Source organism: Anomaloglossus baeobatrachus, chromosome 2, assembly GCF_048569485.1.
Source record: "Anomaloglossus baeobatrachus isolate aAnoBae1 chromosome 2, aAnoBae1.hap1, whole genome shotgun sequence".
NCBI lineage: Eukaryota > Metazoa > Chordata > Amphibia > Anura > Aromobatidae > Anomaloglossus > Anomaloglossus baeobatrachus.
In genome coordinates this window covers 800,925,566-800,945,742 of record NC_134354.1, presented here as the reverse complement: position 1 = coordinate 800,945,742, position 20,177 = coordinate 800,925,566, and the positions used below count along the sequence as shown (strand labels likewise).

At 46.4% G+C, this 20,177-nt stretch overlaps 1 protein-coding gene across 1 annotated transcript in view; it reads right to left on the bottom strand.

The window, feature by feature from the left end:
- Positions 1 to 19,723, bottom strand: part of LOC142292392 (transient receptor potential cation channel subfamily M member 2-like) — a 379,921-nt gene extending 360,198 nt beyond the window's left edge. The window contains exons 1-5 of the mRNA XM_075337740.1: positions 19,571 to 19,723; positions 18,986 to 19,068; positions 17,141 to 17,303; positions 16,812 to 16,992; positions 16,173 to 16,333 (exon numbers count right to left, since the gene is read on the bottom strand). Of these exons, the coding sequence (XP_075193855.1) occupies positions 16,173 to 16,333; positions 16,812 to 16,992; positions 17,141 to 17,303; positions 18,986 to 19,068; positions 19,571 to 19,723 (741 nt within the window). The remainder of the gene's footprint in view (positions 1 to 16,172; positions 16,334 to 16,811; positions 16,993 to 17,140; positions 17,304 to 18,985; positions 19,069 to 19,570) is intronic.
- Between the last annotated feature and the right edge of the window lie 454 nt (positions 19,724 to 20,177).

Genomic DNA, 20,177 nt, shown 5'->3' with positions numbered 1-20,177 from the left:
GGAGGAGATCACTATTACTAGAGAGGAGCACAGGGGACAATACTGGAGGAGATCACTATTACTAGTGAGAAGCACAGGGGACAATACTGGAGGAGATCACTATTACTAGAGAGGAGCACAGGGGACAATACTGGAGGAGATCACTATTACTAGAGAGGAGCCCAGGGGACAATACTGGAGGAGATCACTATTACTAGTGAGGAGCACAGGGGACAATACTGGAGGAGATCACTATTACTAGTGAGGAGTACAGGGGACAATACTGGAGGAGATCACAATTACTAGTGAGGAGTACAGGGGACAATACTGGAGGAGTTCACTATTACTAGTGAGGGGTACAGGGGACAATACTGGAGGAGATCACAATTACTAGTCAGGAGTATAGGGGAGAATACTGGAGGATATCACTATTACTATTGAGGAGCACAGGGGACAATACTGGATCAGATCACTATTATTAGAGAGGAGCACATGGGACAATACTGGATCAGATCACTATTACTAGAGAGGAGCACAGGGGACAATACTGGAGGAGATCACTATTACTAAAGAGGAGCACAAGGGACAATACTGGAGGAGATCACTATTACTAGTGAGGAGTACAGGGGACAATACTGGAGGAGATCACAATTACTAGTGAGGAGTATAGGGGACAATACTGGAGGATATTACTATTACTATTGAGGAGCACAGGGGACAATACTGGATCAGATCACTATTGTTAGAGAGGAGCACAGGGGACAATACTGGATCAGATCACTATTACTAGAGAGGAGCACAGGGGACAACACTGGAGGAGATCACTATTACTAGAGAGGAGCACAGGGGACAATACTGGAGGATATCACTATTACTAGAGAGGAGCACAGGGGACAATACTGGATCAGATCACTATTACTAGTGAGAAGCACAGGGGACAATACTGGAGGAGATCACTATTACTAGAGAGGAGCACAGGGGACAATACTGGATTAGATCACTATTACTAGAGAGGAGCACAGGGGACAATACTGGAGGAGATCACTATTACTAGTGAGGAGCACAGGGGACAATACTGGAGGAGATCACTATTACTAGAGAGGAGCACAGGGGACAATACTGGAGGAGATCACTATTACTAGTGAGGAGCACAGGGGACAATACTGGAGGAGATTACTATTACTAGAGAGGAGCACAAGGGACAGTACTGGAGGAGATCACTATTACTAGTGAGGAGCACAGGGGACAATACTGCATCAGATCACTATTACTAAAGAGGAGCACAGGAGACAATACTGGAGGAGATCACTATTACTAGAGAGGAGCACAGGGGACAATACTGGAGGAGATCACTATTACTAGTGAGAAGCACAGGGGACAATACTGGAGGAGATCACTATTACTAGAGAGGAGCACAGGGGACAATACTGGAGGAGATCACTATTACTAGAGAGGAGCACAGGGGACATTACTGGAGGAGATCACTATTACTAGTGAGGAGCACAGGGGACAATACTGGAGGAGATCACTATTACTAGTGAGGAGTACAGGGGACAATACTGGAGGAGATCACAATTACTAGTGAGGAGTACAGGGGACAATACTGGAGGAGTTCACTATTACTAGCGAGGAGTACAGGGGACAATACTCTAGTGAGGAGCACAGGGGACAATTCTGGAGGAGATCACTATTACTAGTGAGGAGCACAGGGGACAATACTCTAGTGAGGAGCACAGGGGACAATACTGGAGGAGATCACTATTACTAGAGAGGAGCACAGGGGACAATACTGGAGGAGATCACTATTACTAGTGAGGAGCACAGGGGACAATACTGGAGGAGATTACTATTACTAGAGAGGAGCACAAGGGACAATACTGGAGGAGATCACTATTACTAGTGAGGAGCACAGGGGACAATACTGGATCAGATCACTATTGTTATAGAGGAGCACAGGGGACAATACTGGATCAGATCACTATTACTAGAGAGGAGCACAGGGGACAATACTGGAGGAGATCACTATTACTAGAGAGGAGCACAGGGGACAATACTGGAGGATATCACTAATACTAGAGAGGAGCACAGGGGACAATACTGGATCAGATCACTATTACTAGTGAGAAGCACAGGGGACAATACTGGAGGAGATCACTATTACTAGAGAGGAGCACAGGGGACAATACTGGATTAGATCACTATTACTAGAGAGGAGCACAGGGGACAATACTGGAGGAGATCACTATTACTAGTGAGGAGCACAGGGGACAATACTGGAGGAGATCACTATTACTAGAGAGGAGCACAGGGGACAATTCTGGAGGAGATCACTATTACTAGTGAGGAGCACAGGGGACAATACTCTAGTGAGGAGCACAGGGGACAATACTGGAGGAGATCACTATTACTAGAGAGGAGCACAGGGGACAATACTGGAGGAGATCACTATTACTAGTGAGGAGCACAGGGGACAATACTGCATCAGATCACTATTACTAAAGAGGAGCATAGGGGACAATACTGGAGGAGATCACTATTACTAGAGAGGAGCACACGGGACAATACTGGAGGAGATCACTATTACTAGTGAGGAGCACAGGGGACAATACTGGAGGAGATCACTATTACTAGAGAGGAGCACAGGGGACAATACTGGATCAGATCACTATTACTAGTGAGAAGCACAGGGACAATACTGGAGGAGAACACTATTACTAGAGAGGAGCACAGGGGACAATACTGGATTAGATCACTATTACTAGAGAGGAGCACAGGGGACAATACTGGAGGAGATCACTATTACTAGTGAGGAGCACAGGGGACAATACTGGAGGAGATCACTAGTACTAGAGAGGAGCACAGGGGACAATTCTGGAGGAGATCACTATTACTAGTGAGGAGCACAGGGGACAATACTCTAGTGAGGAGCACAGGGGACAATACTGGAGGAGATCACTATTACTAGAGAGGAGCACAGGGGACAATACTGGAGGAGATCACTATTACTAGTGAGGAGCACAGGGGACAATACTGGAGGAGATTACTATTACTAGAGAGGAGCACAAGGGACAATACTGGAGGAGATCACTATTACTAGTGAGGAGCACAGGGGACAATACTGGAGGAGATTACTATTACTAGAGAGGAGCACAAGGGACAATACTGGAGGAGATCACTATTACTAGTGAGGAGCACAGGGGACAATACTGGATCAGATCACTATTGTTATAGAGGAGCACAGGGGACAATACTGGAGGATATCACTATTACTAGAGAGGAGCACAGGGGACAATACTGGATCAGATCACTATTACTAGTGAGAAGCACAGGGGACAATACTGGAGGAGATCACTATTACTAGAGAGGAGCACAGGGGACAATACTGGATTAGATCACTATTACTAGAGAGGAGCACAGGGGACAATACTGGAGGAGATCACTATTACTAGTGAGGAGCACAGGGGACAATACTGGAGGAGATCACTATTACTAGAGAGGAGCACAGGGGACAATTCTGGAGGAGATCACTATTACTAGTGAGGAGCACAGGGGACAATACTCTAGTGAGGAGCACAGGGGACAATACTGGAGGAGATCACTATTACTAGAGAGGAGCACAGGGGACAATACTGGAGGAGATCACTATTACTAGTGAGGAGCACAGGGGACAATACTGCATCAGATCACTATTACTAAAGAGGAGCATAGGGGACAATACTGGAGGAGATCACTATTACTAGAGAGGAGCACACGGGACAATACTGGAGGAGATCACTATTACTAGTGAGGAGCACAGGGGACAATACTGTAGGAGATCACTATTACTAGAGAGGAGCACAGGGGACAATTCTGGAGGAGATCACTATTACTAGTGAGGAGCACAGGGGACAATACTCTAGTGAGGAGCACAGGGGACAATACTGGAGGAGATCACTATTACTAGAGAGGAGCACAGGGGACAATACTGGAGGAGATCACTATTACTAGTGAGGAGCACAGGGGACAATACTGGAGGAGATTACTATTACTAGAGAGGAGCACAAGGGACAATACTGGAAGAGATCACTATTACTAGTGAGGAGCACAGGGGACAATACTGCATCAGATCACTATTACTAAAGAGGAGCATAGGGGACAATACTGGAGGAGATCACTATTACTAGAGAGGAGCACACGGGACAATACTGGAGGAGATCACTATTACTAGTGAGGAGCACAGGGGACAATACTGGAGGAGATCACTTTTACTAGTGAGGAGTACAGGAGACAATACTGGAGGAGATCACTATTACTAGAGAGGAGCACAGGGGACAATACTGGAGGAGATCACTATTACTAGAGAGGAGCACAGGGGACAATACTGGAGGAGATCACTATTACTAGAGAGGAGCACAGGGGACAATACTGGAGGAGATCACTATTACTAGAGAGGAGCACAAGGGACAATACTGGAGGAGATCACTATTACTAGTGAGGAGCACAGGGGACAATACTGGATCAGATCACTATTGTTATAGAGGAGCACAGGGGATAATACTGGATCAGATCACTATTACTAGAGAGGAGCACAGGGGACAATACTGGATCAGATCACTATTACTAGTGAGAAGCACAGGGGACAATACTGGAGGAGATCACTATTACTAGAGAGGAGCACAGGGGACAATACTGGAGGAGATCACTATTACTAGAGAGGAGCACAGGGGACAATACTGGAGGATATCACTATTACTAGAGAGGAGCACAGGGGACAATACTGGATCAGATCACTATTACTAGTGAGAAGCACAGGGGACAATACTGGAGGAGATCACTATTACTAGAGAGGAGCACAGGGGACAATACTGGATTAGATCACTATTACTAGAGAGGAGCACAGGGGACAATACTGGAGGAGATCACTATTACTAGTGAGGAGCACAGGGGACAATACTGGAGGAGATCACTATTACTAGAGAGGAGCACAGGGGACAATTCTGGAGGAGATCACTATTACTAGTGAGGAGCACAGGGGACAATACTCTAGTGAGGAGCACAAGGGACAATACTGGAGGAGATCACTATTACTAGAGAGGAGCACAGGGGACAATACTGGAGGAGATCACTATTACTAGTGAGGAGCACAGGGGACAATACTGCATCAGATCACTATTACTAAAGAGGAGCATAGGGGACAATACTGGAGGAGATCACTATTACTAGAGAGGAGCACACGGGACAATACTGGAGGAGATCACTATTACTAGTGAGGAGCACAGGGGACAATACTGGAGGAGATCACTATTACTAGAGAGGAGCACAGGGGACAATTCTGGAGGAGATCACTATTACTAGTGAGGAGCACAGGGGACAATACTCTAGTGGGGAGCACAGGGGACAATACTGGAGGAGATCACTATTACTAGAGAGGAGCACAGGGGACAATACTGGAGGAGATCACTATTACTAGTGAGGAGCACAGGGGACAATACTGGAGGAGATTACTATTACTAGAGAGGAGCACAAGGGACAATACTGGAGGAGATCACTATTACTAGTGAGGAGCACAGGGGACAATACTGCATCAGATCACTATTACTAAAGAGGAGCATAGGGGACAATACTGGAGGAGATCACTATTACTAGAGAGGAGCACACGGGACAATACTGGAGGAGATCACTATTACTAGTGAGGAGCACAGGGGACAATACTGGAGGAGATCACTTTTACTAGTGAGGAGTACAGGAGACAATACTGGAGGAGATCACTATTACTAGAGAGGAGCACAGGGGACAATACTGGAGGAGATCACTATTACTAGAGAGGAGCACAGGGGACAATACTGGAGGAGATCACTATTACTAGAGAGGAGCACAGGGGACAATACTGGAGGAGATCACTATTACTAGTGAGGAGCACAGGGGACAATACTGGAGTAGATCACTATTACTAGAGAGGAGCACAGGGGACAATACTGGAGGAGATCACTATTACTAGAGAGGAGCACAGGGGACAATACCGGAGGAGATCACTATTACTAGTGAGGAGCACAGGACACAATACTGGAGGAGATCACTATTACTCGAGAGGAGCACAAGGGACAATACTGGAGGAGATCACTATTACTAGAGAGGAGCACATGGGACAATACTGTAGGAGATCACTATTACTAGAGAGGAGCACAGGGGAAAATACCGGAGGAGATCACTATTACTAGTGAGGAGCACAGGATACAATACTGGGGGTCACTATTACTAGTGAGGAGCACAGGGGACAATACTGGAAGAGATCACTATTACTAGAGAGGAGCACAGGGGACAATACTGGAGGAGATCACTATTACTAGAGAGGAGCACAGGGGACAATACTGTAGGAGATTACTATTACTAGTGAGGAGCACAGGACACAATACTGGAGGAGATCACTATTACTAGGGAGGAGCACAGGGGACAATACTGGAGGAGGTCACTATTACTAGAGAGGAGCACAGGGGACAATACTGGAGGAGATCACTATTACTAGTGAGGAGCACAGGGGACAATAATGGAGGAGATTACTATTACTAGAGAGAAGCACAGGGGACAATACTGGAGGAGATCACTATTACTATTGAGGAGCACAGGGGACAATACTGGAGGAGATCACTATTACTAGAGAGGAGCACAGGGGACAATTCTGGAGGAGATCACTATTACTAGTGAGGAGCACAGGGGACAATACTCTAGTGAGGAGCACAGGGGACAATACTGCATCAGATCACTATTACTAAAGAGGAGCATAGGGGACAATACTGGAGGAGATCACTATTACTAGAGAGGAGCACACGGGACAATACTGGAGGAGATCACTATTACTAGTGAGGAGCACAGGGGACAATACTGGAGGAGATCACTTTTACTAGTGAGGAGTACAGGAGACAATACTGGAGGAGATCACTATTACTAGAGAGGAGCACAGGGGACAATACTGGAGGAGATCACTATTACTAGAGAGGAGCACAGGGGACAATACTGGAGGAGATCACTATTACTAGTGAGGAGCACAGGGGACAATACTGGAAGAGATCACTATTACTAGAGAGGAGCACAGGGGACAATACTGGAGGAGATCACTATTACTAGAGAGGAGCACAGGGGACAATACTGTAGGAGATTACTATTACTAGTGAGGAGCACAGGACACAATACTGGAGGAGATCACTATTACTAGGGAGGAGCACAGGGGACAATACTGGAGGAGGTCACTATTACTAGAGAGGAGCACAGGGGACAATACTGGAGGAGATCACTATTACTAGTGAGGAGCACAGGGGACAATAATGGAGGAGATTACTATTACTAGAGAGAAGCACAGGGGACAATACTGGAGGAGATCACTATTACTATTGAGGAGCACAGGGGACAATACTGGAGGAGATCACTATTACTAGAGAGGAGCACAGGGGACAATTTTGGAGGAGATCACTATTACTAGTGAGGAGCACAGGGGACAATACTCTAGTGAGGAGCACAGGGGACAATACTGCATCAGATCACTATTACTAAAGAGGAGCATAGGGGACAATACTGGAGGAGATCACTATTACTAGAGAGGAGCACACGGGACAATACTGGAGGAGATCACTATTACTAGTGAGGAGCACAGGGGACAATACTGGAGGAGATCACTTTTACTAGTGAGGAGTACAGGAGACAATACTGGAGGAGATCACTATTACTAGAGAGGAGCACAGGGGACAATACTGGAGGAGATCACTATTACTAGAGAGGAGCACAGGGGACAATACTGGAGGAGATCACTATTACTAGAGAGGAGCACAGGGGACAATACTGGAGGAGATCACTATTACTAGTGAGGAGCACAGGGGACAATACTGGAGTAGATCACTATTACTAGAGAGGAGCACAGGGGACAATACTGGAGGAGATCACTATTACTAGAGAGGAGCACAGGGGACAATACCGGAGGAGATCACTATTACTAGTGAGGAGCACAGGACACAATACTGGAGGAGATCACTATTACTCGAGAGGAGCACAAGGGACAATACTGGAGGAGATCACTATTACTAGAGAGGAGCACATGGGACAATACTGTAGGAGATCACTATTACTAGAGAGGAGCACAGGGGAAAATACCGGAGGAGATCACTATTACTAGTGAGGAGCACAGGATACAATACTGGGGGTCACTATTACTAGTGAGGAGCACAGGGGACAATACTGGAAGAGATCACTATTACTAGAGAGGAGCACAGGGGACAATACTGGAGGAGATCACTATTACTAGAGAGGAGCACAGGGGACAATACTGTAGGAGATTACTAATACTAGTGAGGAGCACAGGACACAATACTGGAGGAGATCACTATTACTAGGGAGGAGCACAGGGGACAATACTGGAGGAGGTCACTATTACTAGAGAGGAGCACAGGGGACAATACTGGAGGAGATCACTATTACTAGTGAGGAGCACAGGGGACAATAATGGAGGAGATTACTATTACTAGAGAGAAGCACAGGGGACAATACTGGAGGAGATCACTATTACTATTGAGGAGCACAGGGGACAATACCGGAGGAGATCACTATTACTAGTGAGGAGCACTGGGGACAATACTGGAGGGGATCACTATTACTAGTGAGGAGCACAGGGGACAATACTGGAGGAGATCACTATTACTAGTGAGGAGTACAGGGGACAATACTGGAGGGGATCACTATTACTAGTGAGGAGTACAGGGGACAATACTGGAGGAGATCACTATTACTAGTGAGGAGTACAGGGGACAATACTGGAGGAGATCACTATTACTAGTGAGGAGTACAGGGGACAATACTGGAGGGGATCACTATTACTAGTGAGGAGTACAGGGGACAATACTGGAGGGGATCACTATTACTAGTGAGGAGTACAGGGGACAATACTGGAGGAGATCACTATTACTAGTGAGGAGTACAGGGGACAATACTGGAGGAGATCACTATTACTAGTGAGGAGTACAGGGGACAATACTGGAGGGGATCACTATTACTAGTGAGGAGTACAGGGGACAATACTGGAGGGGATCACTATTACTAGTGAGGAGTACAGGGGACAATACTGGAGGAGATCACTATTACTAGTGAGGAGTACAGGGGACAATACTGGAGGGGATCACTATTACTAGTGAGGAGTACAGGGGACAATACTGGAGGGGATCAAAATTACTAGTGAGGAGTACAGGGGACAATACTGGAGGAGATCACTATTACTAGTGAGGAGTACAGGGGACAATACTGGAGGAGATCACTATTACTAGTGAGGAGTACAGGGGACAATACTGGAGGGGATCACTATTACTAGTGAGGAGTACAGGGGACAATACTGGAGGGGATCACTATTACTAGTGAGGAGTACAGGGGACAATACTGGAGGAGATCACTATTACTAGTGAGGAGTACAGGGGACAATACTGGAGGAGATCACTATTACTAGAGAGGGTTGTGGAATAATACACCTCTAAATTGTCACATAATGGAGGACGTTTTGGCGTTACAGTAACCGCAGAATCACTAGACGCACTAACATCTGAATTTCTCCAGACTGGAGTCTTATCCATGTGCAGAAATCCCGGCACTTCCAGCCTCGGCTGCTATTAGTGAGGTCATTAACCTCTTGACGACATATGGCGTATATTTAAGTCATGTGCTGTGTCTGTGCCTTTGATGTGGCTCTATGCTTATCGTTCCTTGCACAAGTCAGTTTATCTGATAAGCCATCATGTGCCTCTATCAGCCATGGGTGAATCAGAGAGCCGCCTGCTGCTCTTAACCAGTTAAATACCACTTTAAGTCACTGAGAGTGGGATTTTTTACATGCCGACAAGTTGTCATCACAGCCGGGGGTCAGCTGATGACCCCTATGTCTGTTATCATGATATTCCTGTGAGTTGCGAGCCGGAATTCATAGGAGATTGTGATTTCTGCCGTACAAAGCAATGCGGAAGCTGAGGCTGGTACTGACGCTAACACTGGTGCTGAAGCTGATCCTGACACTGGTGCTGATGCTACTGCTGATGATGATACTGATGGTGCTGATGGTGATGCTGATCCTGACATCAGCATCAGTGTCATCTTCAGCGTCAACTTCAGCATCACTATCACCACTATCAGCATCACCATCAGCATTAGTGTAATCATCAGCACCATCAGCATCACTATCAGCACCATCAGCATCACCATCAGCAGCAGCATCACCATCAGTGGTGCTGATGCTGATACTGACTTTGACACTGATGTTGAGGCTGATGCTGATGATAGTGATGCTGCTGATGTTAACACTGACTCTGTTCCTGGCACTGATGTTGATGATGAGGTTGACGCTGATGATGATGCTAATGCTGATACCGACACTGATGCCGCTGATGATGCTGTTTGAGATGCTGACATGCTGATGACCCCTATGTCTGTTATCACGATTTTCCTGTGACTTGCAAGCCGGAATTCATAGGAGATTATAATTTCTGCTGTACAAAGCAGTGCAGAAGCTGAGGCTGGTACTGACGCTGACACTGGTGCTGATGCTACTGCTGATGATAATGCTGATGGTGATACTGATGGTGCTGATGGGGATACTGATCCTGACACTGATGGTGATACTGCTGCTGATGGTGCTGATGGTGATGCTGATGGTGCTGATGGTGATGCTGATGGAGATGCTGATGGTGTTGATGGAGCTGATTGTGCGGATAGTGATGCTGATGGTGCTGATGATGATGCTGATGGGGATGCTGATGATGCTGATGATTACACTGAACTCTGTTTCTGGCACTGATGTTGATGATGAGGCTGACGCTGATGATGATGCTAACGCTAATGCTGATACCAACACTGATGCTGCTGATGATGCTGTTTCAGGTGCTGACATGCTGATGTTGACCCTGGTGATGCTGATACTGACACTGATGTTGCGCTTGATAATGATGATGATGTTGAGGCAGACATTAACATTGATGCTGACGATGATGCTGATGTTGACACTTACAGTGGATATGGAAAGTATTCAGACCCTTTTACATTCTTCACTCTTTGTTTGATTGTGGCCATTTGGTAAATTCTCATTAATGTGCACTCTGCCCCTATCCCCCATCCCCCATCTTGACAGAAAAAAAAACAGAAATGTAGAAATGTTTGCACATTTTTTTAAACAAGAAAAACTGAAATATCACATGGTCATAAGTATTCAGCCCCTTTGCTCAGTATATCACATGGTGATAAGTATTCAGCCCCTTTGCTCAGTATATCACATGGTGATAAGTATTCAGCCCCTTTGCTGTGTATAATCACATGGTCTTAAGTATTCAGCCCCTTTGATCAGACACACATATGTAAGTCCCATGCCGTCCATTTCCTTGTGCTCCTCCTTGAGATGGTTCTCCTCCTTCATTGCGGTCCAGCTGTGTGTAATTACACTGATAGGACGGGATTTGGAAAGGCGCACCCCTGTCTATATAAGACCTCACAGCTCACACTGCATGTCACACCAAATGACAATCATGAGGTCAAAGGAACTGTCCAAGGAGCTCAGAGACAGAATTGTGGCAAGGCACGGATCTGGCCAAGGTTACAAAACAATTTCTGCAGTACTCAAGGTTCGAAAGAGCACAGTGGCCTCCATAATCCTTAAATGGAAGAAGTTTGGGACCAGCAGAACTCTTCCTAGACCCGGCCGTCCAGCCAAACTGAGCAATCGTGGGAGAAGAGCCTTGGGGAGAGGTAAAGAATAACCCCAAGATCACTGTGGCGGAGCTCCAGAGATGCAGTAGGGAGATGGGAAAAAGACCACAAAGTCACCTATCACTGCAGCCTCCACCAGTCGGGCCTTTATGGTAGAGTGACCCGATGGAAGCCTCTCCTCAGTGCAAGACATATGAAAGCCGCATAGCGTTTGCAAAAAAAACACATAAAGGATCCCAGACTATGAGAAATAAGATTCTCTGGTTTGATAAGACAAAGATAGATGATAGATTGGTGATAATGCTAAGCGGTATGTTTGGAGAGAAAAAGACACTGCTCATCACCTGCCCAATACCATCCCCACAGTGAAGCATGGTGGTGGCAGCATCATGCTATGGGGCAGGGACAGGACGACTGGCTGCAAATGAAGGAAAAGAGGAATGCGGCCAAGTACAGAGATATCGCGGAAGAAAACCTCTTCCAGATGCTCTGGACCTCAGACTTCCAACAAGACAATGACCCTAAGCACACAGCTAAAATAACAAAGAAGCGGCTTCAGAACAACTCTATGACTATTCTTGACTGACACAGCCAGAGCCCTGACCTAAACCCAATTGAGCATCTCTGGAGAGACCTGAAAATGGCGTCTACCAATGTTCACCATCCAACCATCCAATGGAACTGGAGAGGATCTGCAAGGAAGAATGGCCGAGGATCCCCAAATCCAGGATCCCAAGAAGACTCATGACTGTACTAGCTCAAAAGGGTGCACTCAATACTAAGCTAAGGGGCTAAATACTTATCACCATGTGAGATTTCAGTTTTTTTTGTTTAAAAAATTTGCAAAAACTTCTACATTTCTGATTTTTTTTCTGTCAAAATGGGGGATGGGGTGTATAGTGTACATTAATGAGGAAAAAAAAAAAACTTTTTTGAATTTACCACATGGCTGCAATGAAACAAAGAGTGAAAAATGTAAAGGGGTCTGAATACTTTCCGTACCCTCTGTATGCTGACACTGATACTGATGCTGATGCTAACACTGATGCTGACACCGATGCTGGAGATGATGCTGACGCTGATGGTGATGCTACTGCTGATGCCAGTGCTGAAGCTGATGTCGCTGCTGATACTGACGCTGATGAGGACACTGATGCTGTAAATGATGAGGACACTGATGCTGGAGGTGATTCTGACGCTGATGCTGATGGTGACACTGATGAGGATGATGCTGACGCTGATGCAGACGCTGACAATGTTGCTGACAATGACTCTGATGCTGACAATGACTCTGATGCTGACAATGACTCTGATGCTGGTGCTTAGAGCACAAAAGGAAAGTCATCAGCCTCACATCTCGAAAAATAAAAGTGTTATGGTTCTTGGAAAATGGAGCCAAAAGGGAATTTTTTTTTTTTTTTTTACAAACTTCTGAACTATACATGTTTGGCATCTGCTAGCTCATACTTTCCTGGGGACTCAGATCATCTGCTTAGTTTTAACATGTAGTGAACATGATGAATAAAAAAAACATTGTGGAATTGCACATTTTTTGGCAATTCACCGCACATGCAAATTTTTCCCATTTCCCAGTCCACTATGAGGCAGAATGAATGGTGTTGTTCAAAACTACAACTCATCCTGCAAAAAGCAAACCGCATACGGCTAAATTGACTGGAAAAAAAAAAAAGTTATGAATCTTGAAAAAACGAGAGGAAAACAGCTACAACAAAAAAAGTGGAAAATGTCCACGGTGTGAAGGGGTTACTAGTCATCTGAGGAAGGTTCTGCTACTGTGTGCACATGGGCAAATCATCAAGATCCGCTTCTGTCAGCTCCTGTCTGATCACCAGCCAATGACATTCCCATTGTGGAGATGAAGACAAGTCTAGAGATGCTGCAGCCACAGAACACAAATCTAGAGACGCTGCAGCCACAAAAGACATATCTGGAGATGCTGCAGCCACAGGAGACAAGTCCGGAGATGCTGCAGCCACAGAAGGCAAGTCTAGAGATGCTGCAGCCACAGAAGATATATCTGGAGATGCTGCAGCCACAGGAGACAAGTCCGGAGATGCTACAGCCACAGAAGACAAGTCTGGAGATGCTGCAGCCACAGAAGACAAGTCCAGAGACGCTGCAGCCACATAATACATATGTATCTGGAGATGCTGCAGCCACAGAACACAAATCTAGAGACGCTGCAGCCACAAAAGACATATCTGGAGATGCTGCAGCCACAGGAGACAAGTCCGGAGATGCTGCAGCCACAGAAGGCAAGTCTAGAGATGCTGCAGCCACAGAAGATATATCTGGAGATGCTGCAGCCACAGGAGACAAGTCCGGAGATGCTACAGCCACAGAAGACAAGTCTGGAGATGCTGCAGCCACAGAAGACAAGTCCAGAGACGCTGCAGCCACATAATACATATGTATCTGGAGATGCTGCAGCCACGAGAGAAGTCCGGAGATGCTATAGTCATGAGAGACAAGTCAGGAGATGCTACAGACACGGGAGCACGTTTAGGCAACGCAGGGTGATCACAGTGGTACGAGTAACATACGGCCGGTCGTTGTTGTGTTGAAGAATAGAGGGGTCTGGTTACCGCACATTGCACCTATTACCCACCACCATACCATAATCCTGGGAGTAAGATCGATGTGAATGCCTCTTCAGGACATTACACGCGGGGTCTCCAGACCAATCTCTGGGTATCTTTGAGTCTAAGGGGTAATTTGCACATTGCGACATCGCAGGTGCGATGTCGGTGGGGTAAAATCGAAAGTGACGCACATCCGGCGTCACTGTCGACATCGCAGTATGTGAATCCTTTTACATACGATTAACAAGCGCAAAAGCGTAGTTATCGTATGATCAGTGTAGCGTCCAACATTTCCATAATTTTGCAGCAGCGACAGTACGATGTTGTTCCTCGTTCCTGCGGCCGCACACATCGCTGTGTGTGAAGCCGTAGGAGCGAGGAACATCACCTTACCTGCGTCCCGGCTGCAATGAGGACGGAAGGAGGTGGGCGGGATGTTTACGTCCCGCTCATCTCCGCCCCTCCGCTTCTATTGGCCACCTGCCGTGTGACGTCGCTGTGACGCCGCACGACCCGCCCCCTTAGGAAGGAGGAGGTTTGCCGGCCAGAGCGACGTCGCAGGGCAGGTAAGTGCGTGTGAAGCTGCCGTAGCGATAATGTTCGCTACGGCAGCACTCACAAGATATTGCTGCTGCGACGGGGGCGGGGACTATCGCGCTCAACATCGCAGCATCGGCTTGTGATGTCGTAGTGTGCAAAGTACCCCTAAAGCAAGGCAAGGACTCATCGCAGAAGAGGACAGACCTCCATTCCAGCTTCCATTGTTGTCTTGCTCTGCACCATGATGACCTTTCAAAGCTATGGAATCATGTCAGTGGGTCACCTATAGCCAAATATTTGACTTGTAGCTCATTGTCCTGCAAATATCTTCCGAACGTTTGTGTAGACACTGTTTTAGGTTTGGTATGTGATGACCAGTTACTGTAAAGATGGATCAATAGTGGAACCAGCAGTGTAGCCAATTCCCCAAAGCAACTCAGGAGCCATTTTTCCACGAACACAATGGTGCTTGTTCCAAAGACTACTGTGAGCAGCCTGCTCCCATGGCTGCAACATCACCAGACTTGTCTCTCATGGCTGCAGTGTTTCCAGAATTGTCTCCCGTGGCTGCAGCATCTCTGGACTTGTCTCCCTAGACTACAGTGTCTACAGATTGTCTCCAATAGCTACAATATCTCTGGACTTGTCTCCTGTGGCCACAGCATCTCCAGACTTGTCTCCCACCCATGGCTGCAGTGTCTCCACACTTGTCTCCCATGGCTGTAGCATCTCTGGACTTGTCTTCTGTGACTGAAGCATCTCTGGACTTGTCTCCTGTTGCCATAGCCTCCCCAGACTTGTCTCCCATTGCTGCAGTGTATCCAGACTTGTCTCCCATGGCCGTAGCATCTCCAAACCTGTCTCCTGTAGCTGCAGCGTCTCCAGACTTGTCTCTCGTGGCTGCAGCATCTCTGCACTTGTCACCTGTGGCCACAGCATCTCCAAATTTATTTCCTGTGGCTGCAGTGTCTCCAGACTTGTCTCCATCAAGCACATCGGGAGTGTCGTTACTCTGTTATTACACAGGAGCTGCCAGCATTGGATCTGGAAAATTTGCCCAAGTGCATTCAGGGCAGAACCTTCCTCAGATGTCCATTAATAACCTCATTGATAGCAGCCAAGGCTGGAGGTGCCGGAATTTCTGCATGTGTCTATCACACTTGATATACAGATACATTGAGAAATTTTGAAAGTTTTGTTTCCATTTTTTGCAGATCTCCATCCTGTGATATCATGCTGCTGCAATTTCAATGTTGAGGAAGGTAATAAAGGACATTAACATTACAATTACTAGGGAATAGTACAGGGTCATTACAGAGATGAGATCAATGTCAGTTGTGGAGAGGATCTCACCGCTTCACTCAGCAGGTATTCTCTGTTGTGGACAATACCCCAGGTAGCAATGCCGATGAGGACAATCTCCGAGCCTTGCTGGTCTCCACTGAAATCCCGTATGGCCTCCCCCACGTGCTTCATGACTCCAGCATGAGAACCTCCTGTGATGATCCAGGCACCTAAACAGAAAAACACATACAGACGTCTGCCAGAGATGAGCCCAATTTACCGACCCATGGAGCACCAGTGACGCCATGCGATCCCTGCGGCTTTACCTATTATTAAATATGAAGTGGAGGCAGCAGACGAGAATCCCACAGAAAACAATGGGACAAACCAGGAAAATGTAAAAAGAGTATCACAGGCAGGAGAATCCGGGCACCATCACTGTGGACCATCACTGGTATCAGATGACAATGAGATTTACAGTGAGTAGATATCTATCACCATATGAAGTGAGCGGCAATGGTCGGTCATGGAAATACCAAAGAACACACCACTATGGCCTATGTAATGAGCGCCTTTCTGGGCTTTCTGTTTATGATACTCGGGAACAGCAGAATAATCCTGATCCAGGCGACCACCCTTCAACGCTGAGGCCAGAATCTCCTGGATGGAAGGTTTGGCTCAATCTATGACTAACAGCCGCCATCTCACCTGTACTCTGCGCGGCTTTCACCAGACCCCGACTGAATTGGTTCTTCAGTCTCGGGCTGATGTTGAAGTTCTTCGCTCCTCCTGTCACAGATATGAGTAGACTGGGCACACTGAGGCCCCACTGCTGCGTCATCAGGTCAAATAAAACACTGGGCTTCGTGTCACATGAGGCACGCACATACTGCAAGGGTTAAAATAAATGGTAATGAAGGTATAGGAGATTTCTTACTGGTCAGTAATATCCGGCAAGTGGACACATAGAAACTACAGCCAAACCAGAAATAGTGGCCTCCTGAAGGCCTAGATGATTGGATCCATTATGTACTCACTTTGGCCCACGTTCTGTTAGTTCCTGTGAAAGTCATGTCCCCGTGGGAATCACTAGGAAATTCTCGGACATGTCTCTGAGGATCCCAGGAGATTTCAGCAGTCACATTTGTTGATAAATCCTTGAAGTGTAGATCTCGGGTGTGACCACATCCGCAGATGTCTCTAAGAGAGAAAACTTTAGTGATTGAGCAAAAGACTTTATCATGTCTTCATCATATCAATGACTCAGGGTTATAAGAGACCCCATCATTGCCCCATCACTATGAGGAAGACTCAGCCAATGATGACTCCATCATTTCAATGTATCAGGGTTATAAGTGGCCCCATCATTGTCCCATCACTATGAGAAATACTTGGCCAATGATGACTCCATCATCTCAATGTCTCTGGGTTATAACAGGCCCCATCATTACCCCATCACTATGAGGAAAACTCGGCCAGTGATGTCTCCATCATCTCAATGACTCGGGGTTATAAGTGGCCCCATCATTGTCCCATCACTATGAGAAAGACTTGGCCAATGATGACTCCATCATCTCAATGTCTCTGGGTTATAACAGGCCCCATCATTACCCCATCACTATGAGGAAAACTCGGCCAGTGATGTCTCCATCATCTCAATGACTCGGGGTTATAAGAGGCCCCATCATGACCCCATCACTATGATGAAGACTCTGCCAGTGATGTCTCCATCATTTCAATGACTCGGGGTTATAAGAGGCCCCATCATTGCCCCATCACTATGATGAAGACTCTGCCAGTGATGTCTCCATTATTTCAATGACTCGGGGTTATAAGAGGCCCCATCATTGTCCCATCACTATGATGAAGACTCGGCCAGTGATGTCTCCATCATCTCAATGACTCGGGGTTATAAGAGACTCAATCATTGCCCTATCACTATGAAGAAGACTCTGCCAGTGATGTCTCCATTATTTCAATGACTCGGGGTTATAAGAGGCCCCATCATTGTTCCATCACTATGATGAAGACTCGGCCAGTGATGTCTCCATCATCTCAATGACTCGGGGTTATAAGAGACTCAATCATTGCCCTATCACTATGATGAAGACTCTGCCAGTGATGTCTCCATCATGTCAATTACTCGGGGTTATAAGAGGCCCCATCATTGCCCCATCACTATGATGAAGACTCTGCATGTGATGTCTCCATCATCTCAATGACTCGGGGTTATAAGAGGCCCCATCATTGCCTCATCACTATGAGGAAGACTCAGCCAATGATGACTCCATCATCTCAATGACTCGGGGTTATAAGAGGCCCCATCATTGCCCCATCACTATGATGAAGACTCAGCCAGTGATGTCTCCATCATTTCAATGACTCGGGGTTATAAGAGGCCCCATCATTGCCCCATCACTATGATGAAGACTCTGCATGTGATGTCTCCATCATCTCAATGACTCGGGGTTATAAGAGACTCAATCATTGCCCCATCACTATGAGGAAGACTCAGCCAATGATAACTCCATCATCTCAATGACTCGGGGTTATAAGAGGCCCCATCATTGCCCCATCATTATGATGAAGACTCGGACAGTAATGGTCAGTTCAGTTCTGTAATAGGTAGAACATTCTATGTGAAAGAAAGAGAACATAAAAAGTCTGTAAAGACTTATTAATTGGTCCATATTATTGCTGGTCTCCCGGGCTAATAGCACCATATGTGCCTATAATGCTGCCATCTCTGGCCTGGAGACCCATAGCTTGGCTGAGATTTGTGGCCACAATATGGACGAATAAATGCAGGTATTTTACAGTGGTGAGAAAAAGCTGAATGTTGAGTAAAGGTTTCATCCACAGAAATGTCCCTGGTTACTCACTCCTCCCCCGAGGATCTGGGGATGAAGGACACACATTCTTTCTTCTTTATATGTTTTGACACCCATGAGTTGAGAACATCAACCTACAAATAAAGAAAGATGAAAATTCACTAAAGCAGAGAACTACAAAAGAGTATGTCCGACATAAAACAAATCTATTTTCTTAAGGAAGAATTTAATATAAGGGAAGAATATGGCAGAACAATTAGTCAGAATCCACAAGAATCCACCATTGTTTGTGTCTCAGCTTCACCCTCTGGCACTCAGGGACTGGAGACGAGTCACAGAAGTGCCGACTGGAACATATCATGCAAAGAAAGAGTTACAATGGTCAATGATTGATAAAAGATCAATACCCAGTTATCAGAATATCCCGGTCCATTGGCCTCGCCCTTTCTGTGCCTCTCTACACTGATAGAGGGTTACTGATCTCTTGTATTATTGGGCATTATAACTTTCTTTGTATTGTTCTCCTGCCTGTAGGGTAGAGATGTGTCCTTGATTCTGGACCGTCTCCGACCCCCTTTTCCTTTCATTGATGGATCTATTATTAACATATCTCAGCTGTTACATGAAATCCTTTACCTTGGGTCCATCCAGGAATTGAGGGGATGTCTTCTTCTTCTTCTTGGCATCAGCGGTGGCAGGACGGTATGGAGAATGTAAGTTATTCCTCTGGTGCAGCTCCGCTCCGTCCACCCGATCTGGAGGCTTTACTTTACTCCTTGTGTTCCCCATGATCCATAGGATGAGTTATGTGACGAGGAGACGGCAGCACGACACGGCTCAGCCTATAACAAAGCAGATGATACATATCCAAATGAGACGCAAAACGGGAAGAGCACAAGACGCGTAATGAGAACATCTATAGCGCCAACATATTCCATAGCACTGTACAACTTAGAGGACCGGGAAAGATACCAGATGTTACAGAGTAAAGGCCGCTTTACACGCAGTGATATCTCTAGCGATCTCGTTAGCGATGTGACACGCCCAGATCGTTGCTACGATTTGCCGAGATCGTTCATAGGTCGTTTTGTAGCGGTCACACGTACCCATCTCACAAATGACGCTACGTCATTCAGTGATATATTGTTTGACCAAGGCGGTCGTGTGGTTACCGTCACACAGCATTCCTCCCAACGATTCCGGCAACCAAGGAGAAAAAACAAGGCAGGTGCACCACCTTAAT